A 24,942-nucleotide genomic window follows, 5' to 3' on the forward strand; every position below is an offset into this window, starting at 1 on the left:
ACTGCCATGGCAGCTGTTGTTCGTGGCTGTCGCTCACTGGCGAGCGGACAGCACGAATTGTGGGATGAGTTATCCGGTGGTTTTGATGGAAAAGAACTCGCACAATCAACTCTCGACTATCCGGGGCGATGGGGTCGGGGTAGGGCTTGCCAGGATAAACATCGAGCAGCCAGCAACAAACAGTACTCTCAGAGTTGTGATGGATGTGAGAGAGAGAGAGAGTGTAACCACGGTCCTGGTCTGAGCAAGGTTGTTATGATAAGAGCTTGCGAGGGATGAAGCAGAAAGTGTGGCGAGTCAGTGAGTGGATGGGTTGGTGGACGAGTGATTGGCCGAGTGACTGAATAAGTGGTTTCATGAGTGAGTGAGTGGGTTAGTGAGTAGGTAATTTGTTGTGAACATGCAAACAAAAAAACATGATCTGGTAGTCTATGATGCATTGTCTTTGAAACTGATTGGTCCACACCAGAGACAGCTTTCTTTAGAGCCTCGTCTCAGTGTTAGACCAGAGGACGCCAAAAGGCAAACAGTGTGGACCAAACAGTTTCAAAGACAATGCATCATCATACACTGCCAGAGCAAGTTTTTTTGTTTGCATGCTCACCACAAGTACGTGTGGTTAATGCAGACAGGATTCCTTGCATAAGGTTTCTGTTTGGTGTTATAACATCTTAACACAACTGTCTTCCATAATATAGGGGTTTTTTTGGGGTTAGATCACCTGATGAAGCTAGTTGTAATTACTGGCAAAACGTCGTACTCAGTTTGTAAATATTGTGGCTTGGCTCTCCAACACACCGGTTAGTGCTGTACTAGTGACGAATTGGCACGTTCTGTTTACGTGACAACCCTTACTAGTTGGCTGTGTCGGGTGATGGTGGGTTTTAACGACACATTTTTATAATTACATGATCTAACCCAAAAAAACCCTCTTAAGGATGATATTGGTCGCAAAAGCCTACTACGTGTTAAACTCACAACAGTCTTGATAATTGTTTTTTACCCTTTTATCTGGCAACAAAACTGACACCTTTTTTTACAAGGAGTCATGTTTGCATTGACCACAATACCTGCAGTCGGAATGCAAACAAAAAACACAACTCTGATAATGTATGCACTGTCCTTGAAGTTGATTGGTCCACACCCGAGACAGCTTTCCTTAGAGCCTAGTCTCACATGGTGTTGGACCAGATGACGCCAAAAGGCGCACAACTCAAGGACAATGAACCATCAGAGTATGAGAGCTCGGGGTAAGCATTTACACCATTGGAACCTCATTTGCCAGTAACAAAATATGATTAGTTTTTTACCCTTTTATCTGGCAACAAAACTGACACCTTTTTTTACAAGGAGTCATGTTTGCATGACTCCTTGTAAAGTCTTATTGCCAGAAAGGGTAAAACCTATTCTTATATAAGCCGTATCGTTCCACCCACGTTTAAACCTGGGTGTGTGGGTGAGTGAGTTTATGTGTTGTTGTGACCTGCAGTGTGTGGGTGGGTGGATGAGTGAGTGGGCTTGTAGGTGGGTGGGTGGGTGGGTGTGTTGTTGTGAGCTGCAGTGCGTTGAGTGAGTGTGTGAGTAGGTGGATGAGTGAGTGGGGTTTGTAGGTGTGTAGGTGGATGAGCGAGTGGGTGTGTAGTTTGACCTGTGGTTTGGATGAAACAAAACAGTTGGTAGTCCGAATCCTCAACAATGAGTGAAGTTCACGGGGAACAGGAACCCTGGTAGGTAGTAGTAGTCGTAGCCGCAGCGATAGAAGAGTGATCAGGGGGCGACAGAACACCGCTGATGAGTGAGCGGAGTGAATCCGTGAGCACTTGGATCATCAGTCACCCCGACTGCTACGTTCTGCCGGGTACCGAGTAGAGCAGCAGCGGTGAGGCCGGAGCTCTGGGCGCTCCACCACAGATGTGGCAGCAGCAGCAGCAGCAGGAGGCCAACTTGGGCCAGATTGGTTGCCTGCACACCGGCGGTGACGATTGCTCAGGAGTTCGATCACGTGGGCAGCGCGTTCGGCCGCCCTCGACGAGCGAGGAGCAGCCCCAGTAACCGGAACCACATCGGCCGCACGGCGCGCGGGGGAATCCTGATAATCGAGAGTTGACTCAGTATTTTTTTAAACTTGCCGATGCTGCTGATGCACTGGCAGTGGTGCCACAAGCAGAGCCCAGGAACACGGCAAGACACTCAACACGCGTGTCAACAACAACACCCCGTGTGTGTGTGTGGCCTGAAAAGGAAAAGCATGTATCATGGGGGGAATTTTCAGCAATGGCCCTACTTGGTGGCACATTGATGTTGTGTGCTGTGAAGGAGGCCCATTGGCTGAAATGTTGCTTGTTATATATTCTCCTTCTAATGCCACACGCGGCGTGTTGTTTTTGACACGGAACCTGTCGAGACTTTTTTTTCTCCAAAAAAATACTTCCATTTTGTTTACATTTTAAGTTTATATATATATACACTGTACAGTATATTTTTTATTGGTGATTTTTTTTGGTAAATGTTATTTAATTTACTGAAGACTAACTTGACACGCATGGGAATTGAGAAGAACCGGAAATTCGTGTGTGCACAGCGTTGGAGCTGTTGTAGAGGTGGTGTGTGGTGGTGGTGGTGTAGAGGTGGTGTGTGGTGGTGGTGGTGGTGTAGAGGTGGTGTGTTGGTGGTGTTGTAGAGTTGGTGTGTGTTGGTGGTGGTGGTGGTGGTGTAGAGGTGGTGTGTGGTGGTGGTGGTGTAGAGGTGGTGGTGGTGTAGAGGTGGTGGTGGTGTAGAGGTGGTGTGTTGGTGGTGGTGTAGAGGTGGTGTGTTGTTGATGGTGTAGAGGTGGTGTAGAGGTGGTGGTGGTGGTGGTGGAGAGGTGGTGTGTGTTGGTGGTGGTGTGTGTGGTGGTGGTGTAGAGGTGGTGTGTTGGTGGTGGAGAGGTGGTGTGTGTTGGTGGTGGTGGTGGAGAGGTGGTGTGTGTTGGTGGTGGAGAGGTGGTGTGTGTTGGTGGTGGTGGTGTAGAGGTGACGTGTGGTGGTGGTGTAGAGGTGGTGTGTGGTGGTGGTGGTGGTGTAGAGGTGGTGTGTGGAGGTGGTGGTGTGGAGGTGGTGTGTGTTGGTGGTGGTGTGGAGGTGGTGGTGGTGTGTGGTGGTGGTGGTGTAGAGGTGGTGTGTGGTGGTGGTGGTGTGGAGGTGGTGGTGTGGAGGTGGTGTGTGTTGGTGGTGGTGTAGAGGTGGTGTGTGTCGGTGGTGGTGTAGAGGTGGTGTGTTGTGGTGGTGTAGAGGTGGTGGTGTAGAGGTGGTGTGTGTGGTGGTGGTGGTGGTGTGGAGGTGGTGGTGGTGTAGAGGTGGTGTGTGTGGTGGTGGTGGTGTGGAGGTGGTGTGTGTTGTGCACGCTGTGTCAAGGTGTTGAGTTGGTGTCGGGGTGTGTGTGAGTCTTGTGAGTGGCTATTGCAAATGTGAAAAGCTTTCAAAACAAATCATATCACCTGTACGGGCGACCTGTAGAGAATAATAAATTACATCACTGTGTGTGTGATGCTGTACACGGAGTCATAACGCACGCTTGTCACACACCCCTAACGCAACACCCCACTCGCCGCTGATGTGATGCGCTAACCGCTGTCCCACCGTTCCCTCCGACGTTATCACAGTCTCACTCGGTCTGGCAACACAAGCTCGCATTGTGACAAGCATGTCACAGGATAAAGACAAAGATCCCCATATAGTCTACACAGGCTGTTGGGTCAAGTGCTATTCTGCGAGCACCTATGAAGGCCAGCACGGCACACGAGGGTTTGGGTAGCCAACACCATGCCTGACCGTCTTTGTATCTCCAGTGCTGATGTTTACACACCGCATCAAGTAGGAATTTAAGGCTGGGCCAAACCTTGGGGAGGCCCAGGAACCACTGCGCCACCACTCCACACTTTGTTACGGGAACCAGGAGCACATACAAACAGTTTAATGAGTTGAATGTCCATGATAATGGAGATGATGGAGCCGCTAGTGCTGGAGATGGAGACCTGTGATGATTGATGATGTGAGTATGAACGATACAGATATGGATGATGGTGTTGGCGATGAGCGATATAGCTGAGGATAGTAATGATGATGGTGGTGATGGCGATGATAGCATTGGGATTAATATGATGACTGATTATGTTGCTATGAGACTGACGGTGGGGTTATCATAGGGACATAGGTGATGATGGTCCTTGACGTAGTGTGATGGTTCTGGTGAAGACGGTTGCTACGGTGGTGATGGTTGCCACAGTGGTGATGTTTTCCGCGGTAATTTCGGTCGGCATGATGATGATGGTTACCTAGGTGATGATGGTTGCCACGGTGATGATTGCCGTGGTGATGGTGGTTGCCCCAGCAACGGCGGTTGGCATGGTGACGACGATGGTCGCCATAGTAATAATGGTCGCCGCTTCTGCGCGGCCACGTGATGCGGCGGGGCTGAGTCACGTGACACGAATGCCGACATGGCGGAGGTCCGTGACGGCCTCATCTCCGAGTACCTGGACGCGCCGCTGCTGCGGGAGCGAGGGGACCGTCTCCTCTTCGACCACCTCTACCGACTCGCCGTCGCCTACTTTGAGCTTGGAGACTACGAGCGCCTCTCCGGCGTCTACCGCGCGGCCAGCGGTCAGTGGCAGTTGTAGGCCTCGGCCGAGCCCTCCCCTGTTGCCTGACTCGCCTGCCGCTCCCGAGGTGTACGGTTCCCGCGGAGGGATGCGTCTATGCGCACCCTCCTCGGGGCTCTCTCGTTCGTATCTCATGTCTGTCTGGTCGCTCTCAGCTCTCTCGCATCTGGCCTCTACCCATCGCTTCCCACCCGCCTGCTCCGTCTCATCTCTCCTTTCATTTCCTGCGCCCACTCTCCCGGCTCCCCACCCCCCATCTTCACCACCATTACCTCTCTGTTCCCGCGCCTCTTCTCGTGTTGCAGAACGGCGCGAGGAAGCCGATACCCACGCACACACACGGATCTACCTCCGAGATCTCTTCAAGTGTCCCGGTGCAGAAAGTAGGAGGCAGCACTTTGCAACCTGCCCTGCCACAGACGAACGAAAGATCGAACGAAAGTTCGTCTGTGGCAGGGCAGGTTGACGACGGTCAACTCGATTTTTGAATTCTGAAAAGCAGAAATTCATTCCAAATGATGAGCACGGTGCAATCATTTGTGACCATCAACTCGCTGTGCGAGTCGTTTGACCTCACATTCATGGGCACCTCTCCGTGTAGGCCTCTGGTTCTTTTTGTAAGTCTGTGGGGCCTCTCTGTAAGTCACTGGCATCCTGCCTGAGGCCGTCCAGTTGTTCTCAACTGGGGGTATGTGGACCCCTGGGGGTACGTGAGTCGATTTGTATGTGTGTGGAATTATATCATGCACGAGAGTTATTTGTGAATAGTTTAATCACGTATGAATTTGCAAATATAAAATAACTACGATACATTTGAATGCGGTGTTTAAACTAGAACGATATAAAAGGCTTTTCTAAACTCACGGATCGTAAACAATGTGGTTTCCAGGAGTAACCAGTGAGCATGCAGAGCGTCCATTGAATAGTGTTATTCCTTTGCAGTTAGCTCGTTACCTCACAACATTGATAATTGGTTAAAATATTGATGTTAATTATTTATACGTTTGATTCTCAGAACCATTTTGGGCCAGGCAAAAGGGCCTACTCCGTTAAAACAGATTTCAACAAGGCGGGGCGGGGGGCGGGGGTAACAGTCGTATCCAAAAAAGGTTGAGAACCACTGCTCTAAGCCAAGCGGGAATCTCGGCGTCGTCTTTGCGGAGTCCTGCTGCTGCTTCAGCTCCACCACGTGTGCGCGTACCGTGCTGGGTGACGCAGGCGCCCTGCAGTTCCTGCGGGAGGAGCAGCCAAGGCAGGTGCAGTGGAAGTTGATCCAGCTCATGGAGATGGTGATGCGAGGACAATTCTTTGGTGAGACGCGCGAGCACTGGAGGTGGTGTTGGTTGCTGTGATTATGGTGGCGGAGTGATGGTGCCGGTGGTGGTGATGGGTGGTAATCGTATTGATGGATTTCGGTGATGGCTGGTATTGGATGGTGGTATTGGGGGAGTTGTTGATCGTGATGGGCACTGATGTTAGTGGTGGTAGTGCAAGAACACCTGCGCCTGCTTGAAAACAATTAGGCTGGCCTGCCTTTGATTCTGCCTGGGTTTATTCACATGAGATTGTGTGAGGTGATCACAAAGCATTGAAAGATACGGACTTTTTTTACAGAAGTGAGATCCTCCGGCAAGTGATGTTGCATTTGCTGTGTCATGTAGCCCACATGGTAAACCACTCTAGTCGACTTTATGATAAAAAACAGGTAATGGTGCAGTGCTGAAATGTCTTGCTTATGCCACTGCTGGCAGAAGGGCCTCCACTGACGGGGGCTCTACAGAGCCCACCCCCTATAGAGTATTTTGGCTTATGGTTTCACATTCGTCAGCCGCCACGGAACAGGTGGAATCACCTAATCTACTAACTGCTTTGTGCCAATTTATACTTGTGGGTGGACAGAGGCGTTTGAGAAATTTGTCCATTTGAACTGAAGCGTGATCAAATTGGACTGGTGACGTCTGTATTGCAAGTCCAGCGTGTTAACCACTACACCATGGACCTTATGTCATACGGTAGGGTATATCCTAGCATTGCCAGATTGTGGCAACCATTGTATGGGGGGTGGGGGACGGTCGGCTGAGCGGACGCTTGCTATGTTTTCCGTCGTCAGACCCCGTCCGCGAAGGCAACCAGATGCTGCTGGAAGGGGCCGTGGAGATGGTGGACATGCTGGGCAGGGAGTGTCAGTTGGAGCCCGAGGTCACGCAGGAGGTCACGAGAATACTCAGGCTTAAGGTGCGACCCCCCCCCCCACTGACGGTGGGAGCCTCTAGACATGACCGCAGAAGTTGAGTTCTGTGATGATGTCATCCTCTGCGGCCGCTTTCCCACAAGGTGGTTCGCTGCTCACTGTGAGAATTTCGGACGGAGATTTGTTTGTGGCACTGGTAGTGAGTGAAATTTAATTCGACGGTGGAACAAAAATAAAAGTTTAACTTTTGCAGATAAAATTTGGATGGGAGATGGGAGAGTGGTTTTCTGAGGCCATGTATCCTCATTGCCCGTGGAGCATGGGAACAGGAACCTGGGTCCTGGGCCCATGCTGGTTCACACGGATGCTCATTGGATGCACAGCTTTGTTACCAGGTCTCTGTAGAATCTTTTGGTGCCTTATCTGATGACTTTGTGTCTCAACGATAGGCCTCCGCAGGGCATTAAGATGAGGCGTAGCTACCTGCATGATGAGAATACCAGCTATGGCACTTTGGGTACTCAGCTCCTCGCCCCTCCCTTGGTTCTCTGAACTAGAGAACCTCGTGGGTGGAGGAGGAAAGGGTGATGGTTTGGCCACAGGCTCATGGCTGCATCAGAGAGCCTGCGATTGTCGACACTCAGGAATTAGAAGGGGGCTCACTTGGGCCTTTGCCAGGAGGGACCCTAGGAAGGGGGCTCGTTTGGGGGGCTTGGGGCAAGAGGTACCATTGGGGTTGGTGCTGGATAGTGGATGCTGCTTCGTGGTATCTTGGAGTTTGCTTGACTTGAGCGCGCGTGTGCGCTGTGCTTGTGTGCGTGTGGTGACTCGGTCTTCTCTCTTGCTCAGCTCCTGACGGAGGCGCGCGTGCAGGTGCAGCGAAACAAACGGCTCCAGACCGACCTCGTGGACCCTTGGTACTCGCTCGACTTGAAGCCGCATATCTTACGATTCATCGACTCCGTCCCCCAGAGCAGTCAGACGTCCTCCTATGTTCAGGTGCCAGCCCCCGAGCTCTCCGCCAGCTCAGCTTGGTTAACAAAGCGATGTTTCCATCAGGCCCGGCTAAGCTCCTGTTGGGTTGTGCGGCCAGCCAGTATCCTGCGAAGGAGAGTATGTATATATGTATGTTGAATTTCTTTCGTTCTGTACGTAGCCAACTGTGTTAATCGGATGTGCAGGGAAATCTGAGGTTGTTCTGTTCATTATAAAACCACCCTTGTCGACTTCCCCAAAATGGTACTAATTTTTCGACCCTGGAGGGAGAGATGATTGGCTGGGTAAACCCCAGACCAGGATTTGAACTCGCAACCTTCTGTTTGCGAGCCGCTCGCTCTTCCGCCGAGGCATCTTTGAGACCAAACACCTCGCACTGCTGTTGGTGAGCGGTGTGGACAGGAGGGGGAATGTAACACGACTGATGCTGTTGTTTGTGTGTTTGAAAAAAGCTCCTGAAAGAAAGCCTGGCTCAAGAGACACCTCCAGCTGACAAAACAAATGGGTAGGTGGTGTCCGTGTGTTTGTGACGGGAGTCCTTGGTGTGGCTGTCGAAAGGAGAAGGTGGAGTCGCGAGTGACGCCTAAGAACCTTGATCTGGTTAGAGAAATGGAGGCGTTCGAGGAGAGATCGCGAGGCCCAGAGTCACAGCTGCGAGGCGGCAGTGTACTCCGAGAGCATCTCGGATGTAAAGGCGCGTTGGTGGGGTCGACAGGTGAAGTGGAGGGGCTGTCATCTGCGTAGGAATGATAATTGACTCCTAAGCCGTCGACGTGACAACGAGCAGGAGACGTGTTGGCATCAAACAACAGGGAGCCGAGGACAGCATCCTGAGAGACTCCCGTGTTAGAACGTTGATGCTTGCCCATCCAAACACCATCGAGACTCGACGTCAGCATATAATCCGCATATAATTTGTTTAAAACGAATAGCGATTCAATGCTTGAATCGTGAGCATCAGAATCGAGGTTTTAGTGGACGCGTCGATTGAGTGGCCGCCGGCTTGTCGCCCGGCACCGGCTGTGGTGGCATCGGCTGGCATTCCTCCTCCGGTCCGAATGACACCGGCCTCTACCCGTGTCCTCATCCCCACAGCGGTGAATTCCTACACAGAGGCCACATCAAGGAGGCCTTCCTCTCCATCTCCGACTGCCGAGAGGCCGCGCTCAATACCTTCGAGGTCCTGCTGCTCACCGACGTTCCGCCTCTGGGCCTCAAACTCGCCCAGCCGGCCATGGGCGCTGCCAAAAGCTCGCCAGGGCCCAAGCGCCGGGAGGACTCCTCCGAGCCCGACGGCGCCGCGGCCAATAATTCGGTGGCGCCGGCACGGGTCATCTCTGTGCCGCCGAAACAGTCGTCCCCGGCTAAGGGACTCGCGGGGCCGGAGACTCCTCGACGCGTTCCTGAGGGCAGCCGGGAGGAGAAGGAAAAGGTGGTGGCAGCACGGCAGGCGACACCACCATCGCCACCACAGCCACCACCGCTATCCGCTCTCGTTTTGAGCGACTCGGAGGAGCTGCTGCCGATGCGGATGATCGTCCAGAGCAAGCGGAGCGACCCGAGCACAGCTGAGGCGGCGTGCGACGATGCCCACCAGGTCAGAGCCACCACGTGCGAGCGTGGGGAGCGGCGGTGCAGTGGTTAGCGCACTGCGCGAGGAACCCGACGACCCGAATTCGATTCCCGTTCACAGCCAAGACCGGTGACGATTATTTGAACCGGAACCGGTCTTGGGCCACCCTTAGGTGGCTTCAGCCTTGACCGAGTACCTGGTGTGACGTGTTAACATCAGCACTGTAGTGACCAAGTCGGCAGGGCGTGGTGCTGGTCACCCAACCGCTTTCCTGTTCCGTGCCGGCCTTAATAGGTGTTCACTAACACCTTCTACCGCAACAGTCTGTTACAGGCGATATCGGTGGGGGTGTTTGTTTTTCATTGTGCACGCGTGAAGATGAGCACCACCGACTTCATCCCCTCCACTTACGAGGAGATACCGCCCACCGCCCCCGCCAGGGATGTCGCGCATCCCGGCTCGACTCCACCGATTTTGGCGATCATCGGAAGGAAGAGGAGGAGCGACAGCCCCAGGGGGCGGGTGGAGGAGGCGGCCGCCACCCCGCGGCTCGTGGAGGACGGCGAAGTCCCGGGGCCCAGCAAACCCAGGGCAGCCAAGATCTCGCCAGCGAAGGCGACCTGCGACAACTGGGCCAAAGGTCACGGGCACGTGGCGCGCAACCACGTTGAGCGGACCGGCAGGTTTCCCGGCGACGGCTTCAGCTCAGCAGAGATACGGGGGTGAGTTGGGCGCGCCTGGCTCGGTTTAGGCCTGAGCTGTGGAAGGGGGGTGGGGCTATGTGGAAGCGGGGTGGAGCTAACATGACAGGGGGTGGGACTATAGGGATTTCTTGCAAACTGCTTTTTGTGTTTAGTTTTGGTTCTTCCCCCGCACTTCCGATAATCAGGGTTGGCTACGTACGGTGCGAAAGAAGTTCCACATACGTACATACATAAGTGGTAAGGGGGTCACTGTCGGGGTGGAGGAGTCGAGCTGTTTATGACCCCACCGCTAAAGTCGTGTCGATTGTGTTGCCCTCTCTGACCCTTGCCCCCCCCCCCCCCCCGCAGGCAGCCCCTCTTGATGATAAAGGACGAGTGGTCGGATGAGGAGGACTTGTTTGGGCCGAGCAAGGGTGAGTGTCGTGCGTGCGACATTGCCACAACCGGTGGGACAGGGAGTTGGTGCGTGACGTGATGATTGCCAGCAACACGCGTGCATGTGCACACACGTACACACGTACACACAAACCTGTTTGCGTGTGTACGTGTGTATGCGTGTACGCGCGCCTCAAGACTTTTTCAAGAGTGTACGGCTAAGACTTCGCAGTAGCAGGGGCGATGTTGCTGCTGCTGTGTGTAAAACAAATTGAGAAATGTGCAGGTCAATACCAGTTACATTATTTGCGTGTGGGAGGAAAACAGGAGGCAAACGTACATACTCCAAGCAGCAAGGCACCCGAGTCGGGAGTCGAACCCAGGCCTCTCTTGCTGTGAGACACGAATGTTACCGCTGCCGCCCGAAACCAACGTCTCCCATGTGCGCGTGTGCAGTGGCAGGAAGACAATCCAAATTCGGCTCGTCGGCAAAGAAGAAGGTGAGGGAGGCTCGGGCCCCGAGTGAAGGTTGTTTATCCACTGTCACCACCACCACCGTCACCACCACCACCGTCACCACCACCACCGTCACCACCGCCGTCACCACCACCATCACCACCACCGCCGTCACCACCATCACCGTCACCATCACCGTCACCACCACCGTCACCACCGTCACCGCCACCGCCACCGCGTGGGTTGAGAACGAATTCCCGTTGGCCACTGTGGCGGTCGCTTGTTGAGACTTGGCCCCACAGCAGCGACGTGGCCCAGCTCGCCCTCGACCACACACACGCGCAGTCTCCGCCCTTTGTCGCACCGCGCGCCTCCCACTCCCGTCCAGCGTCGACGAGCTGTGGTCTCGGGGTCACTCCGAAGGGCGGCGGGGTCAGGGACGTGTGACAGCGGCGGTGGTTGGAGGGGGGGGGGGGTCGCGGACAGTGCGGTTTCACAGCCGCGTTCACCGGACCGTCCTCGCGGTTAATCCGCGTTGGTGTCACCACCACCCTGATAATGTCTGTCGTAGTGATCATCTTAAGTCATTGTCATCATCATTGTTGGGCATGGACTATCCACTCCCCCCCCCCCCAATCCAAGCGATGGCTTGTGTTGGGGGCTTCATTGTAGCAGTTCACGTTACATTTTTTCCCCCCTTCATTTATTTCTCCACGTTTACCCAGTAGCAGAGGAAGATGATGAGGTGCATGCTGGGCAATGCAGTTGAGAGATAGAAAGAGGAACACGGAGCGTGGAAAACAAACGCAGGTTGTAGGCATCATCGTGTTGACTGCGGGGTAATTATTGGTCCAATTAATATCGAATTCGACAGCTTAAGCTGTACGATAGTAATTCACAGCCCTTTGTGATATTTCACTGCTGGATAAATACTTCCCCAGGCCGTGTCGGGTCGTGGGGGGTGTTTGACCATACTTCACCATGCTGGTCAGTGCAGCTCTGTCAAGTGGGAGGATGGGGTGGGATAGTGATGGGGGAAATGGTTCAATTATCACCACTGATGTTAGCCGTCGGTCCCTGTGTGCTTGTCTCCTCCCGGTGTCCTCTTGTCCCCAGTGTCTACATCTCACTCATGTCCCCATCTCTCCTCCTTGTCCCCATGTTCCCATCTCGCCCCGTCCCTGCCTCCCCGCGTGTGTCTCCGCATCTCTGCGTCTCGGGTAGAAGATGTGGACAGAGACGGAGACACAGTGTCTGAAAGAGGGTGTCGTAAAGTTCGGCGTGGGAAACTGGAGCAAGATCAAGCGGCACTACTCCCTGAGCCGTACCACCGTGCAGCTCAAGGACCGCTGGAGAAACATCTCCAAGTAGGGGGGCAGCACTGGGCAAGTGGGCAGCACAAGGTTCCTACAAACTTAGGTTGGAGGGCAGTACGGCTTAAAAACTAAACTATAAAACTGTTTTTGATTTGACCAGGTAAGGGGTGTACTGAGCTATTTAACTCTTTTTCAAAAGCGTCCTGGCTATCACAAATGGTAACTCATCGAAGTGGCTTATATGTGGAAATTTAGAGCACCCAAATACTCTAAACGCGTGATGTTGATTCTAAATGTGGAGGGGAAAACTGGAGGACCCGGAGAAGAATCCACGCGGCCATTGGGTGAGAGACACGCAAACTCCAAATAATCAGGCGTCATGGTGGGGATCGGACCCACGGCCTCCTGCATACCAGGCGAGGTAGTTAACATCTCGCTACTGTGGCTTAGGCGGGGAGGGGGAGCGACGTGGGACACGGCGTTTGGGCTGGGAAGAACACGCCGGGCATTGTCGGGCGACGTAGCATCTCCGGGCGAGAGCGTGCGCCGTCGCGAGGGGCGGCCGTGAGAGAACTCGCAGAGGGCCCGACGGTTGGCATCGCGGCCCCCGCGGCTCGTCGGTGCAGGAAAACCTCTCGACGCAGTGCGACGGGTCAACCAACAAAGTCTCCTATGGCTGCCGTGGACAGGGGGACAGTCCGAGAGACGATCGTCGTCACTGCTGAAAGGTGTTTTTGACATGGGAACGGCTGGCACCCACGTGTCCATTGGCGTGCATTCCTCTCGCTGGCACTTCCTGCCACAATGCAGCACTCTGCTGGGAGCAGTGAGGGGGGGGGTCTCAGGACAGCTACCCGCGCTGTTGTGCGCAGGACACCACCCCCCCCCTCCCTCCACATTGGCGGGGAGGGCACCCACGTGTCTTCTCTGTGCCCAGCCTCGGGCATGGATCTCAGCGCCACCTTCCGACCCTCTGGAGTTTGTTTTTTGACGGTCAGGAATGGATGCCGTGGGTCCCTGGCGCATCACGTGGGAGAGAATGAGCGTGCGAGACGATGGCATTCAACGTTGGTTGGTAAATTAAGTCGTCGGTCAAGTTTGTGTCGTGACGCCGCTACTGCGAGGAAGTCCGTGTTGCATTGCAGTGGCGTCTGGTGTGTGTGGTGCGTGTGTGGTGTGTGGCCAGGTAAACACGCACGGGGTGACGTGAAGACGCCATTACAATGGGTTATGTCAAAAGACACACGGTCGACCCTTGGGGTTGGGAGTCATAAACCCCTTAACCCCCTTACCCCCCCTGACCCCCCTTACCCCCCCTGACCCCCCTTACTCCCCCTGACCCCCCTTACCCCCCCTGACCCCGCTTACCCCCGGACCCTTCCCCTCCTTCCCTGGATGTTATGGTTTTACATTCGAGATCTTGGTTTCCTTAGGCCCTAATTTTTTAATGTTTGTCTTTTTTTGCAAATAAATCTTGGCTGTTCTGGCAGTTTGTTCTGCTGGCGTCACGTGCTGAGATGAAGGATCCACTGGGATCTCTCCGCAGAGCAGTGCTAAGAGACTGTAACCTGCGGAAGTGGATATCGACGAGTGACAGCTGAGATCCATTCAAGTGACCTGGTCTGAATTAGTCCAGGCCTGAAGAGTCCTCTTCCGTTCTGAGGGTCCGATTCGAACTCTCAAATGGCGGACAAAGTAAGAGTGATCTCCTGCTGCTCAAATGAACATGCAGGCACTAGTGCTCATCTTCTGTTCATACCACTGAGCTTGTGGAAATTCCACGTTCATATGGCGGGGCGAGTATATCCAGAGGATAATCACTGTTGACTTCCCAAAATATTGGAACTTATTTTATCTGACTCACCCCCCACCATCCAGGATTTGAACTAGCAACCTTCGGATTGCGAGGTGCTCGCTCTGCTGATGAGTCACCTGATGGGCAAAGACAGAGATCCCCCGTGCAGCCTTAACAGACTTGGTGCTGTTAGCGAGTCACACCTATGAAAATCGGCACGGCGCACGAGGGGTTGGGTGGCCAGCACCACGACCTGCCGCCTTTGTCTCCCCAGTGGCGATGTTTTCTGCACACTGCTCACATTGCCGCACGTGTCGGGCACAGGAGGAACGTCATACGTGCAGAGTCGGGGTCGTCGTGATGTCATGTTCCACGATACGCTATTAAACGTGACGATACGACTTATGATCTCCGTTTCCCATAACTGTCTCCTTGCATTTCAGGATTTGTTTTTGTGCGTTTATGCAATTCTAGTGCGGCAGGGCGGTGGTGGTGACAGAGTGGTAATTCTCATGCCTCACAGCAAGCAGGGCCTGGGTTCAATTCCTGACTCGGGCACCTTTCTGCATGGAGTTTGTACATTTCCCCCCTGTTCTGCAGTGTGAGTGTGTGGAGTCTGTATGTTCTCTCCCTTGGTCTGCAATATGAGTGTGGAGTCTGTATCTTCTCTCCCCCGGTCTGCGTGTTTCCTGCGGGTCTCCCCGTAGTTTTCCATAGCTAAAACAACAACAACCTACGTACAATGTAGCCGTGGTATTGGTCAACCAAAACATCCCAACGCTGAAAAATGACACCTGATAATCACTCAGCTGGCAGTATACACAAGTGGCATCGTCCCGTTCTCCCATCGAAACTTCCCATGATTCCTCCACGCGTAATCATTGCAACTTTACAACCTATAACGTCTTTACGCAAAATGTCATGAGTTAATTACGGATATGACCATCGTGCTGTCAATTTGTAAGACATTTTAAATAGTACATATTTTGCAAAGCGCTGCAGTTAATGGTTAAAATCGCTATATTTTATAAGCGCGGATTTTGCGTGTAAAAGTTCATAATTTTCGACATTTCATACGTTTTATGTCAGAATGTTAAATCTTTGTCGAAAAATGCAACGTGCAATTATGGTCACGGCAGTAGGACGACGTTTTGGTAAAGCAGATGATGTGCGATTATCGTGGATCGTATATCGTGGACCGATTATCGTATATCGTGGACAGATTATCGTATATCGTGGACCGATTATCGTGGATCGTATATCGCCTCGACCCCAATACGGACACCATGCACACTTAACACACAGATCCCCCGTGTAGCTTCAACGGACTGTAGGGACAAGTGCTGTTATCGAGCACCTATGAAGACTGGCACGGCGCAGGAGGGGGCGAGTGGGCCAGCGCAACGCCCGGCCGCCTTTGTCTCCCCAGTGGCGATGTAAACATCGCACCAGGTACTCATTTGAGGCCGAGTCGACCTAGGGGAAGCCTAGGACTGGTTCAAATAGTCGTCACTGGGGTTGGTCGTAAACGGGAATCGAACTTGGGTTGCCGGGTTCGAAGTGGACCACCACACCATCACACCCCCCATGCATCACACACCATCACACACCATCACCCCCCCCCCATGCATTACACACCATCACACACCATCACACCCCCACCCCCCATGCATCACACACCATCACACACCATCACCCCCCCCCCCCATGCATCACACACCATCACACCATCACACCCCCCCCCCATGCATCACACACCATCACACCCTCCCCCCCCATGCATCACACACCATCACACACCATCACCCCCCCCCCCCCCATGCATCACACACCATCACACACCATCACCCCCCCCCCCATGCATCACACACCATCACACACCATCACCCCCCCCCCCCATGCATCACACACCATCACACACCCCATGCATCACACACCATCACACACCCCCCATGCATCACACACCATCACCCCCCCCCCATGCATGGCACGCCATCCCCATCGCGCACGCGCGGCGCTCTCATCTCGCGTGGCCAATGAGCGGAGGCGACGGCGGCGTCAGCAATGGGGGGGGTGGTGGGGGGTGCCGAGACGGAGGAACGGCGACAGAGGGCGGAGGAGGAGGAGGAAGAAGCCGGGGCGAGGAGTGGAGAGAGGAGCAGGGACGGCGACTAGCGGAGACTCGAGGGATCAACGGGCAGGGAGCAGCGACGGGGAGGGAGGAAGAGGAGGGAGGGAGGAGAGGAACAGCGATAGAGGGGGGAGATAACGGAGCATCGAGGGGATCAAGGAGGAGGAGAGAGCAGGGAGGGCGAGGGAGCAGAGGGGAGGAGGGATCAGAGGGGACGAGGGACGAGACCGACGAAGAGGAAAGAGAGCGGAGAATCGAGGGGATCAGCAAGGTGGGGGAGCAGGCGGAGGAGAGAACGGGGAGGAGGAGGAGGGAGAAGCAGGGAGGGGGGAGTCGGACGCGGGGGACCACGCTCGCTCGCTCGGGACAAGCCGGGCGACTCGAGGCACCGCCGCGCGCCCCTGCAGGAAGGAGCCCCGCACCGCCCGGCCGAGCGAGGTCCGTCCCGACCCCCCCCCTTAGCGCGCTCTGCGCTGCTCGAAGCGCCGCGTCCATTGCTCGGTACCCGTCGGGAACGCGCGGCACTGTTTGTTGTTGTTGTGTGTGCCAATGTGTTGTTGTTGTTGTTGTGTGTATGTGCCAATGAGTTGTTGTTGTGTGTGTGTGCGCCAATGTGTTGTTGTTGTTGTGTGTGCGTGCTAATGTGTTGTTGTGTGTGTGTGTGCTAATGTGTTGTTGTTGTTGTGTGTGCCAATGTGTTGTTGTGTGTGTATGTGCGTGCTAATGTGTTGTTGTGTGTGTGTGTGTGCGTGCTAATGTGTTGTTGTTATTGTGTGTGTGTGTGCCAATGTGTTGTTGTTGTGTGTGTGTGTGCCAATGTGTTGTTGTTGTGTGTGTGTGTGCGTGCCAATGTGTTGTTGTGTGTGTGTGTGCCAATGTGTTGTTATTGTTTGTGTGCCAATGTGTTGTTGTTATTGTTTGTGTGCCAATGTGTTGTTGTTGTTTGTGTGCGTGCCAATGTGTTGTTGTTGTTTGTGTGCGCGCCAATGTGTTGTTGTTGTTGTTGTTTGTGTGCCAATGTGTTGTTGTTGTTTGTGTGCGCGCCAATGTGTTGTTGTTGTTGTTGTTTGTGTGCCAATGTGTTGTTGTTGTTTGTGTGCGCGCCAATGTGTTGTTGTTGTTGTTGTTTGTGTGCCAATGTGTTGTTGTTGTTTGTGTGCGTGCCAATGTGTTGTTGTTGTTTGTGTGCGCGCCAATGTGTTGTTGTTGTTGTTGTTTGTGTGCCAATGTGTTGTTGTTGTTTGTGTGCGTGCCAATGTGTTGTTGTTGTTTGTGTGCGCGCCAATGTGTTGTTGTTGTTGTTGTTTGTGTGCCAATGTGTTGTTGTTGTTTGTGTGCGTGCCAATGTGTTGTTGTTGTTGTGTGCGCGCGCGTTCTGTGCGTGTATGGGGAGCGGTGGCGCAGTGGTTTGCGCCCTGCGCTTTGAATGAACCCGGAGATCCGAGCTTCGAAATTCCGCTCTCGAACAACGCTAACAACGTCTGAATATATCTTAGTCGGTCCTGGGTCTCACCCAGGTCGACTCGACCCTAAATGAGTAACAGGATGCCTGGCGTAAACATCGCCACTAGGGGAGACAAAGGCGGCCGGGCGTGGTGTTGTCCACCCACCCCCTCGTGTCTCCTGCCGGCCTTCATAGGTGCTCGCTAACAGCACTTGCCCCAACAGTCTGCTGAAGGCTACAGGGGTCATCTTTGTCTTTGTATGAATGTGTGTGTGCCGCTAACAGCACTTACACAAACAGCCCGGGCTGTCTATATGGGGGATCTTTGTCTTTGTTGTTGTTGTTGTGTGCGCGTGTCAAGGCGTTGTGTGTAAATGCATGCGAATGTATTCGTGTGGGGAGCGGTGGCGCTGCGGTTAGCGCTACGCTGCGCTACGAACCCCGCGTCCCGAGTTCGATTCCCGCTCACGATCAGCACCGAGTGACGATGATCTAAAGCCGGTCCTGGCCCTCCGCTAGATCGACTCAACCTCAAATGAGTAATCTGGGGCGATGTGTAAAATAATCGCTACAAGGGAGACAAAGGCGGCCGGGCGTGGTGTTGGCTGGCCACCCACCCCCTCGTGTGCCGTGTCGGCCTTCATAGGTGCTCGCTAACAGCACTTGCCCCAAGTCTCTTCAAGGCTATACGAGGGATCTTTGTCTTTGTGTGTGGGGGGTGAAGGGGGGGTAGTGGGTAATTCCGTGCGCACACGATTGTTCATGCACGCGCGTGTGCGTGCGTGTGTCAATGTGTACCCGAGCGTGCGTGTGTCATTACGTGTGTGTGTGTCATTACGTGTGTGTGTCTGCGTGTGTCATTGCGTGAGTGTGTGCGTGTGTCATTACGTGTGTGTGTCTGCGTGTGTGATTCCGTGAGTGTGTGCGTGTGTCATTGCGTGTGTGTGTGTGTCATTACGTGTGTGTGTGTGTCTGCGTGTGTAATTACGTATGTGTCATTCCGTGTGTGTGTGTCATGACGTGTGTGTGTGTGTCTGCGTGTGTCATTACGTGTGTGTGTGTCATGACGTGTGTGTGTTTGTCATTACGTGTGTGTGCGCGTGGCTACGACTGTCGAGTGTGCAGGCGGTGCAATTGCACCGGAGAAGATTGCGGGGGGGGGGGGGTGATCTGTGCGCGTGTCTACTCCACGTGTGCGAGTCTCTTCGCCTTTGTATATCCGCGCGTGTGTGTGTGCTTGCGTGTGCTTGTGTGTGCACGTGTATGTGTGTACACGTGTATGTGTGTACACGTGTATGTGTGTACGCACGTGTGTGCACGTGTACGCGTGTGTGTACACGTGTGTGTGTGTACGCGTGTGTGCACGTGTGTGTGTACACGTGTGTGCACGTGTGTGTGTACACGCGTGTGCACGCGTGTGTGTTGTGTGTGCGCGTGTGTGTACGCGTGTGTGCACGCAAGTGTGGTGTGTGTACGCGTGTGTGTACACGTGTGTGTGCACGTGTGTGTGTGTGTGTGCACGTGTGTGTGTGTGCACGTGTGTGTGTGTGTGTGCACGTGTGTGTATACGTGTGTGTGTGTGCACGTGTGTGTGTACTATGAGGATGTTGCGGTCGGAGGAAGCTGCTCCCTGCACTGTATGTGTGTGGCTTTGCGTGTGTTCGTGTGTGTGTATGCGTGCGTGTGTTCGTGTGTACGTGTGTGTATGTATATCTGTGTGTGCGCATACACACGTGTGTGCGTGCACTTGTATGTGTATCTGTGGGGAGCGGTGGCGCAGTGGTTAACGCACTGTGATACAAACCGGTTCCAATCTCGCCTATGACCAATAACAATGTCTGAATATCTGAACCGCTCTTGGGCCTCCCCTAGGTCGACTCGGCCTCAAAAGTACCTGGTGCGGTGTGTAAACATCGCCACTGGGGAAACAAAGGCGGCCGGGCGTGGTGCTGGGCACCCACCCCCTCGTGTGCCGTGCCGGCCTTCATAGGTGCTACTCGCTAACGGCACTTGCCCCTGCAGTCTGTGAAGGCTACACGGGGGATCTTTGTGAGTGTGTGAGTGTGACAGTGTGAGTGTGACAGTGTGAGTGTGGGGAGTGGTAGTGTAGTGGTTAGCGCGCTGCGCTACGAACCCGGCGGGCCGAGTTTGATTCCCGCTCACGGCCAACACCAGTGACGATTATCTGAACCGGTCTTGGGCCTCCCCTAGGTCGACTCAGCCTCAAATGAGTCTTGGTGTGGCGTGTAAACATCGCCACTGGGGAGACAAAGGCGGCCGGGCATGGTGCTAGCCACCCACTTCGCGTGTGCCATTCCGACCTGCATAGGTGCTCGCTAACAGCGCTCGCCCCAACAACCTTTGTCTTTTGGTGTCATGTATGAGTGCACACGTGTGTGTGTGTACACGTGTGTGTGTACACGTGTGTGTGTGTACAAACACGCGCATCTCCCTATGGGGGTCATAGGGGGCACGCTTCTCTGATTAAATAGCTGCCCTCTCCCCCTCCCCGCTTCTCCCCTATGCTCAAAGGTGCGCGCAGGATCGGTAAGGGGGGATTGGGAAGGGAGAATAGGAAAGAGAGGCATGGATGATGGAGGGAGAGGTTTTAGGTGATGTGAGGAGGAATGGCGTGATGATGATGATGGTGTGTAGAGGGGAGCGGTGGTGTAGTAGTTAACGCGCTGCGCTACGGACCTGGTGATCAGAGTTCGATTCCCGCTCACGGCCAACACCAGTGACGATTATCAGAACCGGTCCTGAGCCTCCCCTAGGCCTACTCGGCCTAAATAAATGGGTACCTGGTGCAGTTTGTTAAAACATTGCCACTAGGGAGACGAAGGCGGCCGGGCGTGGTGCTGGCCACCCACCCCTCGTGTGCCGTGCCGGCCTTCATAGGTGCTACTCGCTAACAGCACTTGCCCCAACAGTAGGTTCAGGCTATACGGGGGATCTTTGTTTGTCTTTGTGTAGAGGTGGTGGTGGCATAATGGTACTGATGGTGATGATGATGGAGTGACATGGGGGGGGGGGGGGGGAGTTGATCACCACATGTCTCGATAATTGTTGTTAACCTTTTTGCCCACTCCCCGTACCAAGGACGAGGACGAGAGGCTCGCCACGGGGTGAAGGGAGACCAGAGAAGGGAGCAGAGAGAGAGAGGACGACGACAGTGGCCTAGGAGACAGGCGACTGAGGAGATAGCGAGATCGGAGGACGAGGGGACCAGGGAGACGGGGGATCAGGGAGACGAGGGATCAGGGAGACAGGGGATCAGGGAGACGAGGGATCAGGGAGACGGGGGATCAGGGAGACGAGGGGACCAGGGAGTGATGGGGGCAGGAAGAGAGGGGACCGCAGGGTCCCCCCCACTTCTCTCTGTTTCCCTCTGACCCCTCGGTGCATTTTCCGCTGATGGAGCCGGGTTTATGTTTCCGTATTTAAATACTTCCGCTTTTTGTAAGTGTGTGTGTGTCTTAGTGTATGAGTGTGTGTGTCTTAGTGTGTGTGTTTTAGTGTGTGTGTCTTAGTGTGTGAGTGTGTGTGTGTGTCTTAGTGTATGAGTGTGTGTGTGGTCTAAGTGTATGAGTGTGTGTGTGTCTTAGTGTATGAGTGTGTGTGTCTTAGTGTGTGAGTGTGTGTGTGTGTGTCTTAGTGTATGAGTGTGTGTGTCTTAGTGTATGAGTGTGTGTGTCTTAGTGTATGAGTGTGTGTCATAGTGTATGAGTGTGTGTGTCTTAGTGTATGAGTGTGTGTGTCTTAGTGTATGAGTGTGTGTGTCTAAGTGTATGAGAGTGTGTGTGTGTGTGGTACTGACCACCCACCCCCTCGTGTGTCGTGCCAGCCTTCATAATATAATTGGTATTGTTCCCTAACATCACTTGCCCCAAGTCTGTTAAGGCTATAGGAGGATCTTTGTCTTCGTTATGGGCCTGACGAAACGAGGGTGAACGAGGTGGTCCCAAGACATGCTTCTTCTGCTCAAATGTCCATTGAGGTGGTGCTTATCTGTCGAGTCAATGGTGGACCATCCACGTTTCTATGGCGCGATGCAGAATGTGTCCATCAGACAAAACCGAATGTGGACTTCCCCAAAGCGTGGCGCTCATTGTATGGACACTGGAGTGTTCATGGGCTGAGGCAACCACCTCTCCATCCCCCCACCCCAAGCCAAGCAGGAGTTGACCTCACGACCTTCAGCCGCTTGCCCCACCACGGAGCCTCCTGTCCGGTTCCGTGACCAACACCTGGCGATGAACCCCTTGTGGTCAGGATCTCAGTCACCTATCCCATTTTTTACGAAACAAGTATTTCCCCCAGTCAACATGCAAATGTTTGCTCAACTTTGGCATGTGTTTGGACCAACGTTGACATGTGGTTGGAGCCGTTGATCCAATGTTAGGCCAACGTTGACATGTGGTTGGAACCGTTGGGCCAACGTTGGTCCAACGTTAGTCCAACGTTAGTCCAACGTTAGTCCAACGTTCCCTTGCTTTTTTCCCCCTAAGGTCGCTCTGGTTCCTGTCTCAAAGATTAACCTCTCAAAGTGCTCGCTCGCTCTGTGCCATGGAATAGGCCCCCGCGTGGCCACTCGGTGGGTTGAACCACGACGGTTTGGGCAGGCCCTCACCCAGCAGTGGATTGATCATGGATGATGATGATGTTGATCATCATCTTTGTCATTGCCATGATCATCATGACGATGATGATGCGCTTAGTAAATACCAAATGTGATTTTGAGTGTTTGGTGATGCTGCTGCGTTGGCAGTGGTGCACAAACAACAACAACAACACATTAGTTAATAACACTGCGTGCCCTTAAAAATATGCATATACTGGACGACGTTTTGGGCAGTGACTCTTCTCTAAATGCGCTCTGAAGAAGGGCCATTGCCCAAGACGTCGCCTGTTGTCCATTTTAAGGTCACGGTGTTATTGATGAACACGTTGAGTTAATCGATAGTGCGCCGTGCCGACGTTCAGCCAACGTTGGGCCAACGGTTCCAACTTCACGTGCCAACGTGTTGGCTCAACGTCGTCACGTTTACTTTCCAGCAGTCCGTTAAATACTTGGTGCAAGTACACGCGCCTGTGTCTTTGACTTTGTTCGTGAGGTAAAGCGGCGCCCGTGAGGTAAAGCGTTGATCGTGAGGTAAAGTGTTGATCGTGAGGTAAAGCAGCCCTCGTGAGGTAAAGCAGCCCTCGTGAGGTAAAGCGTTGATCGTGAGGTAAAGGTGAGGTAAAGTGTTGATCGTGAGGTAAAGCGTTGATCGTGAGGTAAAGCGTTGATCGTGAGGTAAAGGTGAGGTAAAGTGTTGATCGTGAGGTAAAGCGTTGATCGCAAGGTAAAGCGTTGATCGTGAGGTAAAGCGTTGATCGCGAGGTAAAGCGTTGATCGTGAGGTAAAGCGTTGATCGTGAGGTAAAGCGTTGATCGTGAGGTAAAGCGTTGATCGTGAGGTAAAGCGTTGATCGTGAGGTAAAGTGTTGATCGTGAGGTAAAGCGTTGATCGTGAGGTAAAGCGTTGATCGTGAGGTAAAGCGTTGATCGTGAGGGAAAGCGTTGATCGTGAGGTAAAGCGTTGATCGTGAGGTAAAGCGTTGATCGTGAGGTAAAGCGTTGATCGTGAGGTAAAGCGTTGATCGCGAGGTAAAGCGTTGATCGCGAGGTAAAGCGTTGATCGTGAGGTAAAGCGTTGATCGTGAGGTAAAGCGTTGATCGTGAGGTAAAGCGTTGATCGTGAGGTAAAGCGTTGATCGTGAGGTAAAGCGTTGATCGTGAGGTAAAGCGTTGATCGTGAGGTAAAGCGTTGATCGTGAGGTAAAGCGTTGATCGTGAGGTAAAGCGTTGATCGTGAGGTAAAGCGTTGATCGCGAGGTAAAGCGTTGATCGCGAGGTAAAGCGTTGATCGTGAGGTAAAGCGTTGATCGTGAGGTAAAGCGGTGATCGCGAGTTAAAGCGTTGATCGTGAGGTAAAGCGTTGATCGTGAGGTAAAGCGTTGATTGCGAGGTAAAGCGGTCTTCGTGGTGTTCGGCCTCCTGGAACAAACTCGGAACTATTTTCGGAACTTCGCGCTTGTGGTCGTGACGTCACTCCACTCCTTTGGGGGAAACTCTCTAAATAATAATATTAATTTGCCCTTATTTGGTGCCTTTCGCAATCACGTCTCAAGGCGCCCGACAATGAAACTTAAGAATAAACCTGGGGGGGGGCAGAATAAGCGCCAGGGAGGCACGAAGCCGACTCTTAAGAAAGTCATCTATGGGACGACCTCTTGGATTTATGTATCCGACAACAACCGCTGAGGCGAGCTGTCAATGCTCTGGGTGTGTGCATTGTCCTGGTGCTGGTCGCCTTTTGGCGACCTCCATTGACCCCCAAGTCTGTGCGGTGGATGCAGACTCGATGATGCCTCGCAAATTGGTGTCTACGGGGCGTTTGAGAACAACTTCTTGACAGATCTCTGCGTTTATGCCAGAAAGGGTGAAGCCTTAAAAAAATGTTTCACTGAATAGAAGAAAAGTGTTTCAAGGGGCATCAGTGGGGAGTTCCAGAAATAGGGGGGGCACCAGTAGGGAGTTCCACAGCTGGGATGGAAGGGGGGGGGGCACGACCGCTAGGTGTTGGGGACCTTGACGGGGGGCCGCTGCGTGTAAGAAGATCTCCAGTCGGCTCCTGAATGTAAAGTGGAGGCGGCCCTGCTCGTCCGCCCGTGTTGGAGAGTAAATCCACAACATTTTCTGTCCAACACACACACACACAGACCGTGTGTGTGCTGTCCTAGTGACGAATTGGCACGTCCTGTACACGTGACGAACCTTACTAAATAAAACCTCACCTCTATTATTATGGATATTGGTCGCGAAAGCCTGCGTGTTAGAAGCTATACGGGGGGATCTGTGTCTGTGCGTGTACAGTGCACGCTGTCGTGTCTGCCACAATCACCGTGGGGGGGGGCGGGGGGCTCAGGTGGCACGCTTGGGCCCCCCGCAGAGAGGCCACGGAGAGAACCCCCAGTGACGGACTAGACTCTCCGGGGTGTAGGGGCGGGGGGGGGGCAACCCTTAAATCACACAATCATCACCAGCAGCATCACCACCATCATCTTCATCACCACCATCATCATCACCAGCACCATCATCACCAGCACCATCACCACCATTATCTTCACCAGCACCATCACCACCATCATCTTCATCACCACCATCATCACCATCACCACCATCATCTTCATCACCACCATCATCACCATCACCACCATCATCTTCATCACCACCATCATCACCATCACCACCATCATCACCAGCACCATCATCTTCAT

At 53.5% G+C, this 24,942-nt stretch overlaps 2 protein-coding genes across 4 annotated transcripts in view; both read left to right on the forward strand.

Annotated features, from left to right (window-relative positions):
* Positions 1-3,141: 3,141 nt before the first annotated feature.
* Positions 3,142-14,446, forward strand: LOC144931765 (uncharacterized). Of its 3 annotated transcripts, none has more exons than XM_078856029.1 (10): positions 3,142-4,640; positions 5,858-5,950; positions 6,750-6,874; positions 7,680-7,829; positions 8,279-8,331; positions 8,922-9,423; positions 9,778-10,121; positions 10,452-10,516; positions 10,935-11,006; positions 12,159-14,446. In XM_078856029.1, exons 1-10 carry the CDS (start codon positions 4,478-4,480, stop codon positions 12,380-12,382), a joined length of 1,791 nt encoding a protein of 596 aa, XP_078712155.1. In that variant the 5' UTR covers positions 3,142-4,477; the 3' UTR covers positions 12,383-14,446. The 3 variants fall into 3 exon arrangements, with proteins under 3 accessions (XP_078712155.1, XP_078712156.1, XP_078712157.1); XM_078856030.1 differs by having other exon boundaries at positions 3,144-4,640; positions 10,935-10,978; XM_078856031.1 differs by having other exon boundaries at positions 3,148-4,640; positions 10,935-10,978; positions 12,162-14,446.
* A 2,085-nt stretch (positions 14,447-16,531) lies between these two features.
* LOC144931766 (CYFIP-related Rac1 interactor B-like) overlaps positions 16,532-24,942 on the forward strand; it is a 28,071-nt gene continuing 19,660 nt past the window's right edge. The window contains exon 1 of the mRNA XM_078856032.1: positions 16,532-16,614. The gene's annotated coding sequence lies outside the window, so the exon portion shown is untranslated. The remainder of the gene's footprint in view (positions 16,615-24,942) is intronic.

The sequence above is a fragment of the Lampetra fluviatilis genome, chromosome 4 (assembly GCF_964198595.1).
Source record: "Lampetra fluviatilis chromosome 4, kcLamFluv1.1, whole genome shotgun sequence".
Taxonomy (NCBI): domain Eukaryota; kingdom Metazoa; phylum Chordata; class Hyperoartia; order Petromyzontiformes; family Petromyzontidae; genus Lampetra; species Lampetra fluviatilis.